At 29.4% G+C, this 23338-nt stretch overlaps 5 protein-coding genes across 5 annotated transcripts; 2 read left to right on the top strand and 3 right to left on the bottom strand.

Annotated features, from left to right (window-relative positions):
• Nucleotides 1-1056: 1056 nt before the first annotated feature.
• Nucleotides 1057-4937, bottom strand: LOC123299867 (ubiquitin-40S ribosomal protein S27a). Its single transcript, XM_044882262.1, has 3 exons — nt 4877-4937; nt 1713-2057; nt 1057-1325 (listed from the first exon to the last, which is right to left on the bottom strand). Exons 2-3 carry the CDS (start codon nt 2031-2033, stop codon nt 1176-1178), a joined length of 471 nt encoding a protein of 156 aa, XP_044738197.1. The 5' UTR covers nt 2034-2057; nt 4877-4937; the 3' UTR covers nt 1057-1175.
• Nucleotides 2685-4930, bottom strand: LOC123299866 (ribosome biogenesis protein NSA2 homolog). The gene is made up of 2 exons (XM_044882261.1): nt 4877-4930; nt 2685-3522 (listed from the first exon to the last, which is right to left on the bottom strand). Exon 2 carries the CDS (start codon nt 3505-3507, stop codon nt 2728-2730), a length of 780 nt encoding a protein of 259 aa, XP_044738196.1. The 5' UTR covers nt 3508-3522; nt 4877-4930; the 3' UTR covers nt 2685-2727.
• Nucleotides 4938-6325: 1388 nt separating the features above from the next.
• On the top strand, nt 6326-9649 carry LOC123300159 (cyclin-K). The gene is made up of 3 exons (XM_044882659.1): nt 6326-7189; nt 8367-8634; nt 9315-9649. The coding sequence occupies exons 1-3, from the start codon at nt 6423-6425 to the stop codon at nt 9540-9542; spliced, it is 1263 nt and encodes a 420-aa protein (XP_044738594.1). The 5' UTR covers nt 6326-6422; the 3' UTR covers nt 9543-9649.
• Nucleotides 9650-10153: 504 nt separating this feature from the next.
• Nucleotides 10154-13392, bottom strand: LOC123299893 (2-oxoisovalerate dehydrogenase subunit alpha, mitochondrial). Its single transcript, XM_044882298.1, has 5 exons — nt 13279-13392; nt 12729-13071; nt 11422-11992; nt 10653-10928; nt 10154-10587 (listed from the first exon to the last, which is right to left on the bottom strand). The coding sequence occupies exons 1-5, from the start codon at nt 13342-13344 to the stop codon at nt 10512-10514; spliced, it is 1332 nt and encodes a 443-aa protein (XP_044738233.1). The 5' UTR covers nt 13345-13392; the 3' UTR covers nt 10154-10511.
• Nucleotides 13393-13883: 491 nt separating this feature from the next.
• On the top strand, nt 13884-23338 carry LOC123300665 (tyrosine-protein phosphatase non-receptor type 21). Its single transcript, XM_044883272.1, has 9 exons — nt 13884-14178; nt 16677-16849; nt 18342-18485; nt 18551-18801; nt 19301-19857; nt 20234-21798; nt 21867-22060; nt 22483-22690; nt 22795-23338. The coding sequence occupies exons 1-9, from the start codon at nt 13965-13967 to the stop codon at nt 23272-23274; spliced, it is 3786 nt and encodes a 1261-aa protein (XP_044739207.1). The 5' UTR covers nt 13884-13964; the 3' UTR covers nt 23275-23338.

Raw genomic sequence — 23338 nt, 5'->3', positions numbered from 1 at the left:
TGGTGCAACAAACATAACCGATATTCCCAAATAATACTTACTGTATAATGACCTGAACTAATTTGGGACCTCGCGGGTAAGCAGTGTTTACGAAAAAATGTTTATAAAAGTTGTTAAATTTTTTATAAGAAACATTTTTTGCGTTTAAACTTTTGTTCTATCTCTAACAATTTACAAGATGATTAACCTATGTTGCTGATTTACGAACTCGGCCTCACATTTTACGTCTTAAGCACTCTATAATTTTACGCACTCATAATAAATTTTAGCTTGATATCTCTTACGGACAGATAACCGGAAACGGACTAATTAGGTGATTTTATGAACACCTATACCAAAATTTTGTTCGTAGCATCAATATTTTTAAGTGTTACAAACTTGGGACTAAACTTAGTATACCTTGATTTATTTCATATATACATGGTATAAAAAGATGAGCGTTTGCTGTAATGTAGCTTGCAATTTTTTTTCTACAAGTATGCTAATCTTTTCGACACCAAAAAATTTGCTTGTACTAGCGGCTCTTTGCTTTTATGAAAAGAAAAATGTATTTCCATAACTAAGTGATTTATTTGCGTGATTCTTGTTAATCTAGAATGAATGAGTTGATGAGAAAAACTATCCCACCTTTCCAAAATAAGCCAAAGTGTGTAAAAGTTTGCATGATTCAAATTCAATCTCTTCTCAAGTGGTTTTTCAGTTAAAATGCTTGCCACATGCAAAATCTTACAGACGTTGTTTGTGTAAACTCCCGCAACATGTTTTAAACATTTCTAATATATTTGGCTAATTTTTTCTATATCGATAATTCATCCAACAAACTTTATGCATCGATTTCGTAGACTAACATTTAAAAGCCGCTTGCTTCATAAAAATCGATTACTGCCTATATTAGTTCAAAAAATAAGGTATACTCAATGTCACAAAAAATGCTCGTTTTAAAACATTCTAAGTGTTAGTATTATAACATAACATATGATGCGTACGCTTAGAATGTTTTAACTGTGGCACTTTTTCTGACAGTGAGTGTACATATATTTAATAAAAAGAATTTGGTCACTGCTCAATTAACATTTATTAAAAATTTAATATATTATAATAAAGATGAAATTTCTATTAACTGAAACAGTGTATTTTTTTTTTTTTTTATATAACCTTACAATAAAGATGAAGATTTATTTATCTTCGGGTTTTGAGAATACAAGAGTGTATCCACATTTTCCACAGTAATGTCTGTCTTCCATGGCAGCCATGAATACACCGGCGCCACATTGTTCACCAGGACATTCTCGTCTTAATCGATGAATTTTACCATTTTCATCAACCTAGAAACAAAGAATTATTTTAATACTACAATTCGAAATAAATTTTATAAATTAAAGTGATAAAAAGAATTAAGATTTTTCATAAAAATCAAAGTTATAAAAATTTTTCTCCAGTTTCATTCTTACAGGAATAAACAAGTTCTAAAATACATAATTTAAAATTATTATAGTTCATATCCTTTTTTGTAAATATTAACCTTGGAGAAAGAAATGCTAAGATAAATTGTAATGAATATTATTTTCTACAACTTGCTATAATTAAGACATTTCTACAACTTCGAAGTTCTATCTCGTTAATGGTAGATTAGCTTCAAAAGGAACTTTGATTCGAATTTGATCCTCTATTACTCTTACATACTCGATATAAATTAAAATTAAAATACAAACCTTATAGAATTTTAATACAGCTAACTTGACCTTCTTCTTCTTGTGTTTAATTTTTTTGGGTGTGGAATAATTCTTCTTCTTCCGTTTTTTAGCTCCACCACGTAGCCGAAGTACTAAGTGAAGTGTAGATTCTTTTTGAATATTATAATCTGACAAAGTACGGCCATCCTCTAATTGTTTTCCGGCAAAAATTAAACGTTGTTGATCTGGAGGAATTCCCTCTTTATCTTGAATTTTTGCTTTAACATTTTCGATAGTATCGGACTGTTCGACCTCAAGGGTGATGGTCTTGCCAGTTAATGTTTTTACGAAGATCTGCATTGTTGATGGGCGTTGAAATCACACCTTAAAAAAAAATAAATATTTGATTTTGAAAAAAATATGAAAAACTATTTTATGAATTTTCGAATAATTTTTTCTGAATCAGAAGAAGTAATTATAATCGGACACTTTTGTTGGTTTAAATTTGCAAAATCGATTGTGGAATAAATTCCTTAGATGATAAATAAATGCTTTACTAAGGCTTTAAACTGCTAATAAATGCTTTAAACTGGTCGTATAATTTAAAAAAATTCAAATAAGTGTCAAGAATAAAATATAGGTTTCCAAATGATAAGTGTTGACCGAGCTAAATTGAGAAAGAACTTTAAATTACAATACTAATCGGTATACAAAATTTTATAAATTTTGTTCGAAAACCTTGTATATTCCATAAAAATAATCAAAACTAAGAGATGTGGATTTATAAAAAGTGTTTTCAACAAAATTTGATAAATTTGTATGCGAAATATTTTCTCGCGCCATTTTCGAAATAAAATTGGGATGGAAACATGTTGGCCACCGTGTTTTCCAGTTATGTGGTCACCATACTAAGTATTCTAAAAATTGTAAAACCTCTTCATTTCAAGCGCTATAAGAAATAAAATGGTATGGAAATAATACTAAAGATTAATAAAAAATAAATAAAAACAATGATTTTTTAGTATAAATTTTTATTATTAGACTTAAATAAAGATCACACAAGTAATACAGCATTAATACATCCATCATTTTCAGGATTATTTGTAACTTGTGCATATTTTCCCCAAACAACTTTACCAGATTGTGTGACCAAACCAAGTTCTGAAATATTCACTTCAATAACTGTTCCTTTTGTAATAACCCCTAGCGATGTAAACATAACCGAGCTTGGATTTTTCTTCACACCAATAATTGGTAGACAAAATGTTGCTTTTAATTCAGGATGTGTTACATGTGCTTTCTTGAATCGTAACGCCATAGGTCTAATAAAACGTTCAAATTTTGGTGGTTTCCTGGTGAATCCTTCTCCTACATACGTAACTTTAGTAACCATACGTTTCCAGGCTTTTCGTTTCGATTTTCCCGTCCGCATTACTTTAAAAACTTCAGCATCTCCTTGCGCTCTAACTTTTGGAATTGGAACATCCCATTTTCCAGCTTTTTCTTTTCTTTTTTGTTTTATCATATTCGATAATACTTTTGCTCTAGATTGAACATTTCGGTCTAAGAGATAAACTGGTAAAGCTCCTTCTTCAACTTTATCAGTAGATTTTTTAATTTTCTTTTGTTCATGTGCTTGAATTTTCTTTTTCATTTGTATCTTTTCATTACGACGTTCTTTATTGTACATTTTAGCTTTAAGACCACGTAAGCTACGAGCTTTTTCGGCACGTTTATGTGGTTCACGAGCTTCACGTTTTCTTTTACGTTCTTCATAGTCAAGACGGCGACCGTACAATTTACGGTGCCTCTCAATATATTCGTTTTGTGGCATTTTGTTTTAAATATTCTGAAAATATAAAATAATAGATATTAGTTAAGTCATATTTTTCGAGATAACCGAATTAAGTACTTAATAATCCGATATCTCTCCGAATATGACTCTCAATTAATGTTCATGAATTGTATTACACAGATTAGGCGAACAATTTATCTTGTAAATTAGTCAAGATAGGAAACAATTTTGAGGTACATTTTTAATACAATCTGCAAGTATAACGACTACTTGGACAGACCTAAATTGTTAAAGGAACTCTTAAAGAAATATTTTCAAATATTAGATTGATTTTGCCCGACTACTTTCCGTTTTTTAAGAGGGCTAAAAACGTATAAAGGAAGTGGATAAGAAATTTTCCCAATTATCAAAAAATGATTGCTTTTAAAAATTTTTCTTAAAATCATACATCGAACAATATTAAAAAAGTAATCGGTTAGTTTATAAAAATTTCGAAGCAATTAAAATTTCTGTGGCGCAATAAGATCAGATTTTTCAGATACCAGATTTTGTCAAACACTAGAATAACTTTAATTTTTAATTGAAGTCTTTGATATCACAGGACACAGTTTTTTGAGGTATCGCGAAGAAAATAAATTAATTTTGTTAACATGGAAATTAATACGATTTATTTATCTAAGATATTGAGATATAATAACAAGCTTTTATATCTCACAATTTCATTGGATTCGTAACTCAAGTATAATATTCGTATTTTAGCAACTTTTATAGCATCGCAAAGAAAAACGCATCTCAAAAATATTACTACGTCAACTCAAACTCGTAGAATGAATTTAAACCTTATACCCATTTTAAATCTTTGCAAAACTAAGATAATTCGTTCGCCTAAGAAAAACAACTCTATTAATCAAACTTACCTTTTTTTTTAAATATAAATTTTTCAAAAATGACTAAACAGTCATATTCATTGAGAGAAACGGAAAATAACACCTTTTAAACTATTTTTCAAAAATTTGTGCCTATTTAATGGGAAAATAGTTGCTAACCGGAATAACATATTTATGCCAACTATTTGGATACAAAACAGAAAAAATAGCAAAATTAGGATTCAATAGAATTTTACTCTTTCGCTATGAAGTAAAAAATAAAAGGTATCAGAAAATTTGTTAATTTAGAAACAATTGAAACTGATATTGTTAATATTGAAAAAAACACGGGCTAACACGTTTTAAATTAACCAACATTTCACCATGTGGTGGCAAAAATAATATTGAGTTAATTTTGTAATATTGCATGAAATACTTGTTAATTTAACACGAAAATCTTTATATTTGTTATCAAAATGTTTTATTTAGAAAATAAATAATTAAAATTTATTAAATTATACATAAAATCTAATATTACTCACCTATCTCACACAACAACCATCACTACACAGGAAAGTATTTAAATGAAATGGCCGATTATTTCTAAAAAGTTGTCAATTTCCGGTAAACTTGTTAAAAATCCCTATTTTTTAAGTAACATTAAATCTGAAAAGTTACTATAAAAATAATTATAGTCATCGATATGTACAACTGGACGTATATATAAAATATTTTAATTTTTTCATTATGCAGTTAGTTATCAGTTTATTTCTTACTGTTTATACAATATAAAATCAAATTAAAACTAAATATAGCAATATCAGATGGTAAAACTAAATGGAATCAGAATTTTGTTTAATGAGGGGCGGAATTTAAAGACACGTAGATCCATCAACTCTGTGGCTGTGAATATGAGATAAGTTTGAGTTTATAAAAATTTTATTTGTCATCCAATTTTAACAATAATTAATAAACATTTGGCAAACCCTAAAACTACAGTGCATAATGGACTTTCAAAATGGACTGCGCCATATTATAAAAGAAAAACCTCTTTTAACAGTATCTTTCAAGAAGGAAACTGATAAAACGGGTTGCATCCTGAATATAAAATTTCGAAGTAACGTATCAATAGTCGGACAGCTTCGTTCAAAAGAATTCAAATTAAGTAATGTTAATTGAAAGTAAACCGTATAGCAAGATTTTAAACTGAAATTTTACTCATTTACTTGAAATACGGCGATAATTAATAAGCCCCATATATATAAATATTTTATTGGCCTTTAAACATTTGGTTTACATAGCCAATTCGTTACATTTTTTGAATTTGAATATTTGTATTGGCCTTTAAACATTTGGTTTAATTTCTGGCAAGATACCCTACATATCTTATCTTATATTAATTCATTTGTCAAATTGTCAATATATTGCACAACTTTGAAATTATTCACAACTTTGTACAAGTTGTGCAATATTTTGCATATGTAACTTTGAATAAAGTAAGAAATATTGCTTAATAAAATTTAAAGATTAAGGAATCTAGGCAGTACTTTAAAACGATGTTTTTTTTTTAATAAAATACAAGTTAAGTTTCCATTGTTGGGATAATTTTTGATTGATGCTTTAAAAATTCAGTAAATGCATATTAGCTAGCAATATTATATTTATGTATGAAATAATGCTTAGTTTGGAGACAAAAGTTTTACCCATTTTGTTTTTACATGTTATTAGGATTTATTAATAAGATAATTTTTTTGTTGTAAAAACTCATTAAACATATTTATCAATTTCATTATAATTTAAATTGGAAAATTATTGAAAAAGTACGATTGCGAAACATTGGCAGTACTGGACAAGTCAGTGTGTTTGTAGAAAAGTTGAAATACAAATTTATTCATAAAATTCAGATAGTAATTAATAAAAAATATATTATTGTTATATTTAGATAAAATAATACACCATTAAATAATAAAAATTATTTACAATGTAACTGTAAAAATTTAATACAAGTTATGGATGTGTTTGAAAAGATAGGTTAAGGTTAGAAGTGTCAGAACCAGTGTTTACTTTGTGAAATTATTCATTGCAAAAATGCCGTGTTGGTATTATGAAAAGAAGGAAATTCGAAATTCTCCTTCAGCCGCGGACGGTATCGATTTCGAAACGGAAAGTCGATACCGTCGTGAAGGCGCTCGTTTCATAATTGATACCGGTACAAAGATGGATCTAGGTTACAATACGATGGCAACTGGTGTTGTTTATTTTCATCGATTTTATATGTTTCACTCGTTTCGAACATTTCCGCGTTACGTTACAGCCTGTTGTTGTTTATTCTTAGCTGGCAAAGTTGAAGAAACTCCTAAAAAGTGTAAAGATATTATAAAAACAGCCAGAAGTTTATTAACCGACGCAAAATTTGCAACATTTGGTGAAGATCCCAAAGAAGAAGTGATGACTTTAGAACGTATTTTATTACAAACTATTAAATTTGATTTACAAGTTGAACATCCTTACAGTTATTTATTGAGATACGCAAAGTGCTTAAAAGGGGACAAACAAAAACTACAGAAAATGGTACAAATGGCGTGGACTTTTGTAAATGATAGTCTGTGTACAACGTTAGCGTTACAATGGGAACCTGAGGTGATTGCAGTAGCATTAATGTATTTAGCTGGTAAACTTTCTAAATTTGAAGTTGTTGATTGGGTCGGTAGAACTTCAAGGCATTTACGATGGTGGGACATGTTTGTCGAAGATATTACAATGGATTTGTTGGAAGATATTTGTCATCAAGTTTTAGATTTATATTCAACGACAAGTACAAATCCGGCACCTGACAGTCCTCCTTTACCTCCAAGGTAACTTTTTTTTTCAATTTACTATTACATACTTTTGAGATAGTATATTAGTATCGAGACAGGAAACAATTTAGTCAAATCAGCAATTAACAGCGTACCCATTAATAATAATTAAAAATCATAAAAATATTTTAAAAAACTCAGTTGACTAAAATTTAACTGTCAAATGCAATGATCAGGTAGTTAAAATTAATGTTACTTTTGGAGTCGGTGTCAGCCAAGGAAACAACTCTGACAGAACAGTTTGCTACATTAGCTTGGCTGACACCGACTCCAAAAGAAACAATAATTTTAACTACATTATATTATCGTTATTTTTTTACTTTTTAGTGCATATTAATTTGTTTTGGAAAAGTTTTTCTTTTGAAGTCGGTTTTCTTTTTGTTAAAAGTTTTTTTTTTTTTTTTTTAATATAGTATTTTATAAATTATTTTCATTATTAATAAAATAAATATTATTAATAATTGATGGCACTTAATTATGATACCATCCATAATCATAAACGCGTATATATAATTTAAGAATTTTTCTACAATAAAAATTGGTACGCACAATGCGTTTTAACATAATTATATCGATTAAAGCAAGTTTTAAGAAAAAGAAAAATAAACGAATCGGTAATGTTTTTGATCAAAAAAATCAATTTGGAGGTTTCAAAGAACATTTTTAAATCTCCTTGTACACCATTTAGCATATCTGTGATGTAATTTTCTGAGAATTGTTAATTATTTCTGGGTAGTTATTTGAGACATCGCGAAAAGCAGTCCCATCTCATTCTAAAGATTTTAGTGTTTAAAATTAGCAAACAGATAATCATTTTTCGCCGAGTTGAGAAGGTTTTGAAAACAATTTAGATAAAAATTATTTCGAGAATTTTTGACTTATGTAACCAAAATTACGTGTGAAGTTTTTGGGTTCGTCAGATCATAAACATTGTCTCAGGTTCCAAAAAAGTGTATCCGGTAAATGCGATAATTTTCTACTGGGCAACATGGTTTTTCAGATACCTAAGTTTCTATGGTATATATAAGAGTCAACAGATGTTTTTCCTCATATTTTTATACTCAGCTTTCTTCAAAACCTAATCTAGTAGAAGAGAATGAATTTATTAAATCCTTAATAATAGCACATTTGTAATTTTATTTCCAAATAAGATCGAATTTAATCTATTTTTCAGAGCACCAACTCCGCCTGCAAATAATTCACCGTTAAAACCTGTTGGACCAACGAAAACAAGTAAAAATGGTCATGAAATTACACCAGATAAAATACCAATGGTAGTAGAACCGCCATCTGCAATTCCTACAGTGCCTCCAATGATCACACCGCCAGCTAAGCCAATAAAAGTGTTAGCACCTGAAATGCCACGATTTCAATATACATATACGGCTCCACCACCGATGGCTTCATATCCTCCAACATTTACCACGCCAATACAAACAGTAGTATGTATTTATTATTGCTTTGTTGTTGTATACGCCAAAGTGGCCACAAACAAGATAAAATCGAGAATTATCAGTAAAAATCAGTATACTGTCGAAAATCACTCCAAAATAGAGGGCTTCATTTGGACGATTTTTCATTTTTTAACTACAATTTCTTTATATACCAAGCATAATTAATGCAATATCTAAGAAAATATTTGCCTGGTGATTGAAGGTTGAATTTTCGTGGCTTTTGGACTCTAATTATTTTAGAAAATCTAAAAACTGAGAAAAAGTTTTAATGGCCACTCTGTATAGCTTTATATTGAAACTTATCGCCGAAACACAAACAGTAGCTCTAAACAAAATTTGTAGGAAGAGGCTTTTGACAGAATTTCTTTAACGCAGATGACATTTTTTGGTGTCGTAGGTTAGGTAGATGAAAAAAGTGACGTTTTTAACTCTCAAAAATTATTATTTGACATAACAAAAAGAGGGGTACCGCAAGAGGGTCCCTAGCACCTAGATCAAAAGTCCTCTGTGTCCATCATTTGACATAAATTAATAATAATTTCCAATTTTTGTTATTTTGTTTCTATGTTAAAAGTATGCTTTGAAAAAAAAAGCTATTTGTTCTTAATAATTTAGGCAGGTAAATAAAATCGTCTTGATTTTACTTAAACAAATTAATTTTTATTTAGGTTCCTCCTCATTTACCGCCAAATGCACATTTAGCTGGACCACCACCAGTACAACCGCACATGAATCAAGCGCCCCCACCACCTCATATGAGTCAACCGCCACCAACATCAGCGCCACCAGGTGTTTACGCGTCATTTGTTGGTGCACCAGGACATTATCCAGCAGTTGTTGGAGCGTCATATTTTACACCTGCGCCTGTTCGACCATATTATCCGCCACCAACATGACAAGAACCCACCCGGCCTATACAGAATGCCGGCACAATTCAAAGTCCTGATACGTTACAAGATGTGTAATGATTAAAAATTTGTATAAATTTCTTTTTTAAGAAGGCATAAACTATTATATAATTAGAAAAAAACACAAATTTGTAAAAGAATTGTAATATAAGTTTTCAAAAATAAAATAATTTATAAAAAATCGTATATTAACCGAATCAAACCAAACAAAAAAATAGGATTATTTAATTGCGGCAGGTTTGACCGGCTTTAATTTTTTTGAAAACTTATTTAATGAAGGTCGATCTTAGCTATGTTTCAAGAAAATCGGATTAGAGAAATACAAGGAAAAATCGCACATAGGGGTTTTTTAAATTTTGTTAAATACATTATAGGAGAGAGTATTCTATTGAGTTGCGGCTGCTTAAATCCTAACGCGAGGTTTTTTCGTAACTGGTGATTTTTATGTGAAATCTGGCGATCGATTCATAATATAAATGATAATTTGGTAATATAGGCAAAAAATTGCATTTTTATATTATAGCGGTTGAATGTGAAAAATAAGGACGTAAAAAAACAAGTTTGTAATAATATTTTAAAATTTTTATTTAGCTGTTGGGCATACCATACTATTTTTTTAAACGTTTCTAAATTGCAATTTTAATCATTTCACTATTTTATATACAAATTGTGTTAACTTAGGTTCTTACGAACAAGATGCCCCACCGATTTGATGCACTAGAACTGTGCGTGGTTAGCCTTGGTGTAAATACAAGACTAAATGACATTTTACATTAAATTCGTATAACAGTAGGTATAAAAATTACATTAAAATCCTAATTAAATTTATACAATGGTCCCAATTAAAGATTTATTAGTGATGTGAATCATGTAAACAGAGTCTTTGGTATTTGAGAGTTACTCCCTTTTTTTAAGTATCAGTATATACATTATTGAATTTGATGTTCAAGATAAAAATTATTTAGCATGCTGATCAACAGGATAATACTTTTCATATTTTTTAAGATGATTTTCCATTTCTTTCATTTGTTCCCTGAAATTTACAAACAAAAATTGTATACTAGTTTATATTAAACTGAATTTTAAGTTATATTTTACCGTAAATGTTCTGGCATTTTGTGATAAACGTCCCCGAACATTTCTCTCCAATTTGGTTTTAATTTATTTTCAGCTTTTGTTAAAGCTGATAATATATTTTTACGACATTCAGTTTGATATTTTTTCTCTGTTTCATCATCCCAAAAATTTTTTTTCTCCAAATACTTTCGTAACCTTTTAATTGGTCCTCCAACTATTCCTTTTTCGGACCATTGTTCAATTTCATTTGCATCTCTATATGCTAAACTGTCGTCAGAAGTTGAATGATGGCCCACCCTAAAAAATAATAATATTGCTAAGTCTAAAATTAATGACACTAATCGAAGCAGAGAAAACATAATTAGGGTGACCCCGGTATCCAATGTAGCCTAATAACTGGGATCAATCTAAAACGAAAAATTGATGAATATTCATTGAAGATGATATTCAAATAAATAAATAATTGAACAAAAAAGATATACATTGCCCGAAACCTTAAAAATTGCAATTTGCAAGATGTCGAACGACGTATACCCTCCCTGCTTTATTGAGTGTCGGATAAAAATATTTTGGCATTTATTATCAATTATTTTCTTATTTAATTATTGCCCTTAATAAACTTCCATCAATTTCAAACTTTCCGTGCATGTAAATATTTTCCAGGTTCCCTTAAACATCATTTCAAATTTCCAGTCATTCTGAAATAACTCTAAAATACTATGCTTGACTCTAGACCCATAATAATCCTGCCTTAAACTCAGTTGAGGTGTCGGAAGTCGACTTTTTTTACCTGTATGTCATTGCTTCAATAAAAACTGGTTTATTATGTTTAAGTGCATATTCCCTGGCATACTTGATAACATTATATACAGCAAATATATCATTTCCATCTACACGAATCACATGAATTCCATAACCAGGTGCTCGAGCAGCAATTCCATCTCCCGCATATTGTTCATTAACTTTTGTTGAAATAGCATAACCATTATTACGACATACAAAAATAACAGGTGCATTTAATGTTGCAGCAAAATTTAGACCAGCATGAAAATCTCCTTCAGATGCACTACCATCTCCACAAAATACGCAACTAATTTTATCCAATTTTTGGATTTTAAATGTGTATGCGGCACCAACAGCTTGTGGTATTTGTGTGGCTAATGGACTTGAAACAACAACATAATTTAATTCTTTTGAACCATAATGTACTGGCATTTGTCGACCTTTTGTACATTTATCATCAATATTTCCCGTGCATTGATCCAAACAATTTTGTACTGTGTAACCTCGATACATTAGAATTCCAGTTTCGCGATATTGCGCGAATACTAAGTCATCAAAATTTAATGCTGCTACACATCCTAAATTGTAAAAGTTTTCATAAGCAATGATAAAAAAAGTTACACAGAGACGCTTAAAGATGTATAAATTAAAAGATAAAAGTGATCATAATTACATTATTTTAGTATTGGAGAAGTTTTGAATCATTTTAGATCCAAAAAATGATCTGTAAACCTTCCTTAACTTTTAGAATTTTAAAGAGTTTGATGCTCTGATCCCTTAAAAGAGATAATAAAAAGTTTTCTTTTTTTCAACAAATATAAAAATAACAATGAGAAATGCTTGTTGGAATTTGTTGATTGTTATATTTTTTTATTTCTTAAGTTCTAATTTTCGCACAACGAGTCTAGAGAAATTGTTCATAATCCATTGGGAAAATTGTTCACTTCAAAAAGTAAGGAAGTTACTAATTACGAACAACCTAGCCACAATACATAGAATAGCTATACTCATTCAATAGTTAAATAAACTTGATTTTTGTATTTTTGGGGCTAAAATTAACCTTGTAAAGTTTCATGAATTTCCGAAACACACTTTTAGCGGTTTTTTTTTTGGAGTACGCCGTAAGAATTAAGACTTCTTAAAAATAAATAGAAACCCTTGATCTTTTAACGATTCTGTGAGTAATTTAGTACGAATAACTTAATTTCGGTATCGAATAAGCAAGGTTTTTTGGATGTCGGTTTTTGCAACAAACAAAATTCGGTTTCATTTGTGGAAATAATTAATTAAATTATTAACAACAATTAAATATACCTATTTGAACCCCTTCTTCGCCTGTATTCGTCATATAAAATGAGATTCGTCCCTGCCTTTGAGATTCAAATAAAATAATATCCATATTAGCTAGTAAAACCATTTTTTGATACATTTTCACCAACGTATTTTTAGGTAAATTCGGATTTTCAGTCTCTTGAATAATTTCTCCTGAATGATTTAATACCCTATATATAGGTAAGATATCATATTTTTGTTCTTTAAAATAATTTAACTCATTCACCCATTTCATTTCTTTTAATCCTGGATGTAATGGTTCTGTTGTTGAATTATTTTGAACGAAATCCGTACTTGTTGTTTTAAGATTTTTGGTTGGTCCATACTATAAAAATAAGAATATTAAAATCTTTTTAATAAATCTGCAAAATATGGTTAATTCTTAAAAGTTTATGAACGCGTTATAAAACTTTTTCAAGAAACCTTGTATCGAAAGACTTATTAAAAACTTCCTCAACAAAATGATTTTTTAAAGTTGAAAATTAAATAATTGTAGTAACAAGGATAACTATATTTAAAAAAAAATGCTTACTCTAAATTTAATACTTCGAACATTTTTTGGTATACAAGAAAGTGTGTTTTTCGTTATATTCCACATTTTTAATAAAAAAACAGTATTACATCAGCAAAAAATCTCAATCTATACGTATAAAATGTAATCTACATTCTACAATAATCTACATAAATTGAATAAAATAAACTTGTTATAAACAAATAATTTAGGATCAAAAGGTCATTAAAAGTAAATAAAGGCATAATTTTTAATTTATATATTGAATGAAATGCGAAAATTATATCAATTTTATCCATTAAAAATATTGTAGTATAGTTGATTAAAAAATAATTTTTTAAGAAGAAAATTTAAAATTAATTTTTGTTCACAAATAGTTTATATTTCAAATTTGGTGTCAAATATTTACATTTGTTTCATATTTTAACACTAGATAGCATCAGCTATTGAACCAATAAAAAACTTTGAAGATTGACAGTTTGTTACCAAACTAACAGCGAAAAAAAATCAAAAACCAATAATTTTAAAATAATGTGTCACTTTTTAACAAAAATGATGTTTTTTAAAATTATTTTTAATATGTTATAATTGAGTGTTTGTCTAATTATAGAACATTTAATTTGTTTTTTAAATAATAAATATGTTTTAACTAAAGTAAAAAAACCTGAAAATTTGTGATTTATATATGGCAGTGTAAATAAATAGTCATGCCTTTTAAATTACGATTGAAAAAATCTCGCCAATATAATGTTGTCTCCAAATCTTTATTTGTTTGCGGGGTTGAATTGCTTGATGGAGGCTCCTTGGAATGTACATTGGGTTCGGAGAGCACAGGACGGGATTGTTTGGATAATGTATGTCAGCGTTTGGGGCTGAATCAATCAGAGTTTTTTGGATTACAGTATATTCCCAGATGTACAGGTAATTTTTATGTATCCTTGTATTATGACCAGGATAATAAGAAATATTTAATAAAAGAATTCAAATAATTTCAATATTCCATACTAAGAACGGATATGAATATAGATTCCCATATTTGGAAACGAAATATTTCACTTTGTTTTTAAATAATTAAATTCCTATGCTCAAATTACAGTAGAATTATAATTATTTTTCTCCTTTTACCGTCTATTGATGTTTTGTTTTGATTTATGATACCGAATTATTGAAATAGTGTGGTTTTGTAATATATTCAAAATATATATTTTTCAAAAAAATGCTTATTCGACAATTTTGGCTTATAGAGTTTGCATACCATGATTTCCTATAGAATTATAAATTTTGAATGAGTTAGGATAATATTATCAATCATAAATGTACTTACTTGCTATTTTATTTATTTTTCGTAATTCGAGTCAGATTCAGATCAAACTTGCCTTTTTAAACTTTTTCATACATTTTTTCCGGGTTTTATTAATATTTTCGAGTTACTGTTGATGTAGGTGGAAAATGTTTTTCTGTATAGAATTCTTCTGAGTCGTTATTTTTTGTTGTTTGCTGGTTATCATTTTCTGCACGCGATTTTTGTCGATTTTTGCTTTGATTTGGATTCGAATTTTGTTGATTAGACAGCTGCTGTGAATGTTCTTGATTTGGATTCGGTTCTTGTGAATAGGAAGGCTGTTGGCGGGTTGAATTAAGTGACTGCACATTAGGTAATTGTATATCAGGTGCCTGTGAATTAAGCGCCTGTAAATAGGCTAATAACTTTAAATTTGGTAAATAAGATGATTGTCCGGCTTGAAGTGACTCTAAATATGGTGACAAGGAATGAAGTGATTGTAAATTAGGTAATTGTAAATAGATTGGCTGAGAGGATTGCTGAGGGCATATCATTCTCGAATCCTTGTTGGTTGCATTTAATTTCAATCTTTCTTCGTCGCGATTCCTCATGTAATTTCTTAAATTTTTTATTATTGTTGTTAGTTTATTTATAATTCTAAGCGTGCGTTGGCTTTCTCTGCGTTGTTTCTGTTCCTGTGAGCCCATTTGCTGACGATTTTTATTGTGCCATGAGGGTCTCGCCAGTTTAGGAAATAAATAATACTTTTTTTTTAATTTAAGAAGTATAAATTGTGAGTCCAATTTCTGACGATTTTTATTGCTCCATGAAGACCTCGTATGTTTAGGAAATGAATGGTACATTTTTTTGGATTTGGGTGTTCTAAATTGTTTTTTTAAGAACTTTTTACTAGTATAAACTCTTCTTACATTTTGTGGAGGTTGGTAGGAATGTGATAGTGAAAATAATCGTTTTGATGGATGCCACAATCGCAACTTTTTATACTTTGTTATTTGATTCAAGAAATTTTTTCTTGCATGAGAAATCGTTGGAAATGCATTAGACGTTCCTTGTTGATGTCTATTTTTCCTTGCATACCTTTGAAGTAAATTTACTGTTTCATGTTTCAACCAATCTTCAGGTACTGATAATTCATATGGTTGGTTAAAACTTGCGGATGTCTTTCTAAAACGATTTGCTGAATTCTTGGCGGAAACAATTTCAGCGACTATAATAATCTAAATTAAAATATTCATTTTATTAATTAACGAAAAAAGCAAGATAATCAAAAAGAAGATGTTTTTAAAAATAATAAAATAATTTTATATTTTGTTCTATAATTTTTGTAATATTTATAATGTTTATCCTCCTTTTTTTTTTAAATCTGAATCGATCTTTAAAGTGGAATATATTAAGTTCTGATTTATCAATAAGCGAGGAAAGTTTGACTAAAGAGTAAAAAATAGTTTTACAATAAATATTTTATTAGTAATTTCTTCATATCTTTTAAAGTCTGCACCAATTGTATCCCAGATTCACTCTTTCGCGATAATTGTTTTCAAAAGAAAATTATTGATGAAATTATTTAAATCTTAGCTTAGTATTGAAATTAGAGTTTCATGGAAATCTTTTAATGGAATTTTCTATAAAGCCTGTGTGGGAGTCCTTAAAAAATATATTTATAAAAAAGTATCAAATTAATATTCACCGAAAAAAGTATTATTGATTTCATTAAAAACATTTTCTTCATTCACAATAATTTACTATTGATAATAATTCCTGAAGAAATTTGTTTGTTCGAATGCAAGCCATTTTTATAGGTGTCGTAAAATTTGATTGGTAATGAAATCTATACGATTTTCGTAAATTGATATATTTTAAAATAATAAAATAGAGAGTTTGTCAGGAAATTTTAAATTAAAAATATGCTTTTTAATAGTTTGCACACGTTTAAAGTCGCCCAGAATTTTTTTTTTAATCTAAAAGAGATTGTTGGAATCTATGATTGAATCGTTGGACTATGATTGATTTGATTTCAAATTACTTCAATTTAGTTAATAATTTAAAGATGTTATTTTTACGTATTAAAAAATTAAAAAAAAAAAAAAAAAAACCTTAAAAATGTTTTTTTTTGCAGGTCCTAATAATAATCCTAGATGGCTGGAGATGGAGAGACCAGTAAAAAGGCAACTTGACAAGTATGCATCAGGGCCCCAATTATTACTTCGAGTTATGTTTTACATAACACATCCCGTAAACAACCTATTAACGGACGAAACATCAAGATATCATTATTTTCTGCAATTAAAGGTTATTTTGTTTTTTTTTTCCGAAGTCGATCAGTTTTTTTCTTTTCAGAAAGGCAGATTTTGAAATAACTGAATATTTTAATCAATTTAAACCAGGTCTTCTATTATTTATCGAAAACAAGCTCTTAAAATAAATGAATTCAAAAATGTAGAAGAGTTTTTTAGAATTCAAATTTGAAATTGAAAAATTTGGAAATAAATAAAGGTTGGGAGAAATTGAAGATTTTCTTCTAAAGATTTTCAAAAATGATAAAAAAAATTTAGTCATCATCATCTCCATTTATTCATTTAGAATTGAAAGACATGTATATTAGTAAAATTTAAAATTGAGCTATTTTACGTCAAAATCTGCCATTCTTCAAAACAGTTATTAGATATTGTTTATATAAATAATAAATTTATTATCGTCTATATATGCACTTATGAAAACGCCCACATTTTGTTATGATTAATGGTAAAGATAAAATTATTTTAAATGGAAGTTTACCATAAAAAGAAGTAAGAAACTGATTTTGGTATAACTTTGAAAAAAAATAGAATAATTTTATTATTTATTGCTGCAACATTTAAATTGAATGAGTGGGAAGAATTTAGATTAAACACTCCACAAAAATAAAAATGCGATACTTTTTGTTTCGTTAAATAACACCATGCCACGGCTCGTGTTTAGGGTAAAGAAGTGAGCTTGATGTAATTTACTTACTCGAAGTGCATGGCAATCGGAAATTCAAGCCGTTTTGTAAAAGGAATAAAGTTTAATTTTTGCCCTTTGCAAGCTCCTTTGTCTCATCTTGTTACACTAAGCAATAAATATGTGTATAATAGTCAAATAAACTTAATTTTGGTGATTTTTGGATCCTAATTACTCTAGAAAACCCAAAAAGTACAAATATTTAATAAATTTGACGACTAGATGAGTATTTCATTAGATAAAGCCGAAAATCTTTTCAAAATGTAGGATTTCACACCGAATTACGGGCTTCATCATAGGAAATATTTGAAATTTTCTTATTTTAATTGTTAAATACATAATACTTTTATTCATCTGATATTTAAAATTTATTGATTTACCAAGAAAAGCCATTTCTCGATCGAACTGCTATAAGAAAATTGCAAAATATTTAGAAAATTTCGATAAAACTCAGTAGTACATAAAATAATTATTAATTTAATAAAAATACAAAAATCTGGTTACTTGCATGATTGGATTCATAGTCTATGAGATATCGTCCAAAATTCCTTTCGAAAAATCATTTCTCGAATCGTTTCATTTCTCGATCAAAAATATCTGCAAAATAAAGATTTTCGTACCGAATTTTGGACACCGCTGTAATATCTGTGACTTTAATTATTTTGAAAAATCGGGAACCAACAAGGAATTTTAAAATTAGATCCTTGTGTCCACCTACCTTCATTTCAAACATAAAATCTTACAACTTAGCCCACTTGTACACTCAGATAGCTACCTTACTGATGTCCATTTATAATTTCAGATGGATGTTATTGAAGGGCGAATTTCGATAACACCACAACAATCAGTTCTACTAGCAAGCTATAGCATGCAAGCAGAATTTGGCAACTATGACGCAGAACGGCATACACCAGAATATTTAAAAGATTTTCAATTATTTCCAAAAGTGAGTTCAGATTTTAAAATATTTCAAATCTAATAGTTTTTTTTATTCGATTATTTATATTATAGCAATTAACTGAATCGGAATCGGATGTGATCGAAAGACTGACCGAGGCAGCTACACGGCAACATGCTGCATTAAGAGGGCTTCCTTCTGGTACTGCAGAGGAACGATATATATCAGCGTGCCAACAGCTAGATGGTTATGGACAAGAAAAGTTTATAGCTAGAGACGATCAAGCTCAAATTGTTGAAATTGGTATTAGTCTCAATGGTATTAACGTTGTTTGTGAATTAAATGGCGAACGAAAATTTTATATGTAAGTCTTGATTGTTTTGCGGTTTTAAATAGTTAACGAATCTTAGTTTAAATAGTTTACGAAAGATTTTAGTGCTTTACTTATAGTAACACAAAACACGAAAGTTCACAGGAGCGTCGATTTTAACTTTCGTTTTTTCTAATTAGTCACTGGTTTGTAATCTAAATCTCATTCTCGAGGAAATAAAACCGAGATAACAATCTGACTCAAGGAACTCCGCACCAGTAGATTTTTAATGATATTATATTTTGGATCATTCTAAACAGTTTTTGCCTCTTGACATTTTTTAACAAACCTCGCCGTTTTGATATATAAGCGAAAGCGTATATCGAAAATGCACAAGTTCGCATGAATATGATTTGGTTAAGTACACTCAGAAAAACGTTTTCCACCGGCGATTGGATCAAATGATTAATTTCCTACCTTTAAGTTTAATTAAAACAATAAAATAATATTTAAAACAATAAAATTTATACTCTTTCGAATTGATTGTTTTCAGGTGGAGAGATATAAGTAATGTGATAAATCATAAGAAATATTTTACCATAGAATGTACAAACTCATCAGATACCGTACAGTATCAATTTAGTGATGTTGAAAGTGCAAAACACGTATGGCGTATGTGCGTACATCAGCATACATTTCATACACGATTACAAGCCATGATGCCACAACAATCCACATCTATGTCAACAGGAGCAGGTGGAGGAGGAGGAGTCAATCTCAATTCTATACAAAATATACCAAATAACACAAACTTTGAATGTATTAACTCGGAAACAAATTTAACGGATAGTCATGAAAAAATTCAAGCACATCATAATAACATGGATTACCAACATTTTAATAATTTACAACATTCAACACCGACCAGTCAACAACCGCAATGGATTGATCCAAATCTTCCATTATTATCACAACGTGCTCAATCGACATCGTGTTTAGATTTAACATCCGATGTAGAAAAATTACGTGCGTTGTTACCATCATATCGAGCAGCACCCGATTATGAGACAGCTATTCAACAAAAGTATCGTGCAAATGCACATGAGCCAGGTATGTTGATAGTTGATAGTACATCGATTTAACATAGCAAAATGTTCCGTAATTTACCGAATAAAGGAATGGCTACGAAAAGCCCAACTTGATAACTGTGACTTTGCACAAGGCATATTATTATATCGCTTTAAAAAATAACAAATCGGAGGCCGGTATAATGCGAAAAGAACGTCCTTGGATCTGCAAACCGTTTGTAGTTATGAATTATTAACTCGATATTTTGTTATTTGCTTGGTCTATATGTCTGGTTGTAAAGGGGTTTCAAGACCACTATATTATATTCCCGTGATTTCAAGTCGATTTAATTAAACTAGACTGTCTTTATCCTGTAACCGATTATTATTGAATAAATTAAAATAATTGCATTTTACAGGTCATGCGTTGTACAGTTCACAACCAGAAATACGTAAACCCGATATGTATTCACCCCGCTTACATTATCCAGATGTAACACACAATAATATTGAACATACAAGTGCAATTTTACATCATCACCCAATACAAGCACGCTTTAATTATGATCAACAATTAAAAACTGCTGGTTCAGAACGACAATTACAATATTACAATATGGCCGATCTAGTAGAAGGAATGCATTTGTTACATCTATATAAACCACCACCACCGTATCCAAGCAATCGATTAAGTTCAAATTCAACACCTGATTTAGCTGTTGCATCCCAACGATTCAATATACCTGTCCATAATTTTGGAGCAGGTATAGGACATGTTTCGGGTTCGAGTCCTGATTTAGTATCGACAAAAACTTTATTAAATCGACATTATTTAAAACAAGTACATCAATTACCATACGATCATCATATTTCACACGGTTATCTACAGAGTTCAAATGCGCATGGTACGTACGAAAATTTAGCATCTGTTATCGATAACAAGCATTATGTTTATGATGCTACAACGCGTCAACCAACGGTTATTGTTGAGAATCGCGATATTACAAAACATATACAAAAAATAATCGATGAACATGGTAATATAATTTACTGTATGCCAGCACTAATGGAAAATCAAGCTTATCCATCGAATACATCGAATTATTTAAAACCATCGAATGAACCCATTTATGAAAATGTACCACTACCATGGCAAGGTAACGAATTAGCTCGTGAACGTGCTGAAAGTATACAAAGCGCGCCAGAAACATTACCTGGTTTACGAAATCACCTACAATTCGAACATCGAACTAGTCTTCAAACACAATTAAACAACAAAGAAGGAATGTATGAAAATTTACCACCAAAAATTTATCCAAATGAAAGTATAGCACAAGCTTTTAATTCACAGATAAATACAGTTGATAATAATAACAGACTTTATAATCAGACTGTATTACAAGAAAATAATAATTTAGAAACTCAACAATTAAGTCAATTAAACCAAAGTTCTTCGTTAAATAAATCAACATCGAATTCAACAAATTCAGTACATCGTAAACTCTCATCATCGAAACAATCGAAAGACGAACCCGATTTTCAAAAGAATCATAACATGCCGAATAATAACGTTCGTTTAGATAATGAAAATAAACAAGAAAATAGTGCCATTGTTAGTGGTAATTTTGGATTTAATATGTCTCCGGAAAATTATCATCATGATGTTAGTAGTAAAACTGAAAATTCAGAAAATAGTGCCATTGATTTATCAAAATTATCTGATTTATCATATCAACAAATTTCACATAATTCAACATTTACTATTGTCGATACTAGTCAAGGAAGTTCTGCATCTGCAAAAGATAAAAAACGTCGACGATGGGGTTTGTTAGTTGGTAAAAGTAAATCAACAGATAAAGCAAAATCAGCAACATTAGGTCGTGAAAAAAATAAATCAAATATCGATGTTAAAGAGAAACATCGTTGGTCAACTGGATTGCCAAGATTTCAACCACTACCGCCAACCATTAATAAAGAAACTATGGTAATTTTTTTTTATTTTTTACCATTCCTTCGTTGTAATTTTTTACAATTTCATCGTTTTTTTTTTAGTGCCAAATTTTGGAACACAAACTTACTGATAGTCAATTGTTTTTTGAATTTGAAAAAATTTCCAAGAAAAAAGCAAATGCTGATTTTACAACAGCATTGTTACCAGAAAATGCATCGCGCAATCGTTTTAAAGATGTGCTTCCTTATGAAGAAAATCGCGTTCGATTAATACCAACGAAGGAGAACAAATATGGGTAAGTAATATAATTCTCGCTTAAAGCCAAAAATTATTTCTTGTGAAATAGAAGAGGCGCCAAAAAGGACGAATTTAGACTCTCTGCTGCAAAATCAGCGCCTTCCCTGATTGGAATTTATTTGATAATTTTATAATAGCATTCATCTTTTTAACATTTTGATATAAATAAATTCTAAGGAAAGTTTCATAAAGAGAATGGAAAACCAGGTGATGAATCGGAGATCAAATTCATTTTTTTAATCAAAAAAGCTTCCAACAATATTTATAAAACTTGTATTTTATAAATTTTCTGAACATACATTATCTGCAAGTTGGCATAAATTTATTTATTTTCTTGAATCTGTATCTTGGCCCATAGCTACTATTCTTTACCAAAAACCACTGATAGTTTTATTAATCTTTGTCGAAAATGATTTCTAGTTATATAAATGCTTCTCATTTAACTGCGACTGTTGGAAATAAACAACGATTTTATATTGCTGCGCAAGGTCCAACTAAAAATACATTGGAAGATTTCTGGCATGCAATTTGGCAAGCGGATGTTTACTTGATTGTACAATTAACTGATGCACAAGAAGATTTAAATTATATTCCAACCGGTGATCAAAGAAATGTTAATATTGGCCAGGTAAGCACAGCATAAATTAATTATAGGCTTTGGGAGCTTAAATTTCGAAATCGTTGAACAAAATTTATCATGAAATTTTCTAATAATAAATTTCCATATTTTAGTATCAAATTTGGTCAGAATTTATGCAGTCAACTGGCAATTGTTCCACATCAAAATTACGTCTATGTAATAGTCAATCAAGGCATTATCGTTCTGTATGGCATATGATGTACGGTTTATGGGGCGAACAAGGTTGTCCATCAGGAGGTATGGGTACACCCGGTGGTCCACAAGCACATTTCTTAGCATTTTTAGAAGAATTAAGATCTGTACGTGAACATAGTGTTGCACAAGATATCCCTCCAGGTCATAATAAAAATCCACCTACTTTGGTCCATTGTACAGCGGGTGTTGGACGAACAGGTGTTGCTATATTATGCGATTTATTATTATATACATTAGATCATAATCAAGAATTAGATATAGCTAGAACGGTTGGTTTATTGCGTCATCAAAGAGCTCATATGGTTCAGACTGTTGCTCAATATAGGTTTGTTTATTCACTACTTATTCATTATCTTAAACAAACTCGATTAATTTAGATTTCGTTTACAAGTACAAAAAAAAAAAAAAAAAAAAAAAAAAAAAAATATTTTAAAATTATTG

Source organism: Chrysoperla carnea, chromosome 5 (assembly GCF_905475395.1).
Source record: "Chrysoperla carnea chromosome 5, inChrCarn1.1, whole genome shotgun sequence".
NCBI lineage: Eukaryota > Metazoa > Arthropoda > Insecta > Neuroptera > Chrysopidae > Chrysoperla > Chrysoperla carnea.
The sequence above is the reverse complement of the archived record's forward strand: the minus strand, read 5'-3'. Positions and strand labels throughout refer to the sequence as shown.

What these genes read in the sequence shown, in the direction of transcription:
- LOC123300159 (XM_044882659.1), top strand. Translation starts at nt 6,423, where the DNA reads ATGCCGTGTTGGTATTATGAAAAGAAGGAAATTCGAAATTCTCCTTCA. An exon ending in AGTCCTCCTTTACCTCCAAG is followed by an intron (nt 7,190 to 8,366) that starts GTAACTTTTTTT and finishes TCTATTTTTCAG; the next exon opens with AGCACCAACTCCGCCTGCAA. An exon ending in CCACGCCAATACAAACAGTA is followed by an intron (nt 8,635 to 9,314) that starts GTATGTATTTAT and finishes ATTTTTATTTAG; the next exon opens with GTTCCTCCTCATTTACCGCC.
- LOC123299866 (XM_044882261.1), bottom strand. Translation starts at nt 3,507, where the DNA reads ATGCCACAAAACGAATATATTGAGAGGCACCGTAAATTGTACGGTCGC.
- LOC123299867 (XM_044882262.1), bottom strand. Translation starts at nt 2,033, where the DNA reads ATGCAGATCTTCGTAAAAACATTAACTGGCAAGACCATCACCCTTGAG. An exon ending in CTGTATTAAAATTCTATAAG is followed by an intron (nt 1,326 to 1,712) that starts GTTTGTATTTTA and finishes CTTTGTTTCTAG; the next exon opens with GTTGATGAAAATGGTAAAAT.
- LOC123300665 (XM_044883272.1), top strand. Translation starts at nt 13,965, where the DNA reads ATGCCTTTTAAATTACGATTGAAAAAATCTCGCCAATATAATGTTGTC. An exon ending in GGCGAACGAAAATTTTATAT is followed by an intron (nt 18,802 to 19,300) that starts GTAAGTCTTGAT and finishes GATTGTTTTCAG; the next exon opens with GTGGAGAGATATAAGTAATG. An exon ending in ACGAAGGAGAACAAATATGG is followed by an intron (nt 22,061 to 22,482) that starts GTAAGTAATATA and finishes AATGATTTCTAG; the next exon opens with TTATATAAATGCTTCTCATT.
- LOC123299893 (XM_044882298.1), bottom strand. Translation starts at nt 13,344, where the DNA reads ATGTGGAATATAACGAAAAACACACTTTCTTGTATACCAAAAAATGTT. An exon ending in TTCGAAGTATTAAATTTAGA is followed by an intron (nt 13,072 to 13,278) that starts GTAAGCATTTTT and finishes TTATTTTTATAG; the next exon opens with TATGGACCAACCAAAAATCT. An exon ending in ATTGAAGCAATGACATACAG is followed by an intron (nt 10,929 to 11,421) that starts GTAAAAAAAGTC and finishes ATTATTTTTTAG; the next exon opens with GGTGGGCCATCATTCAACTT.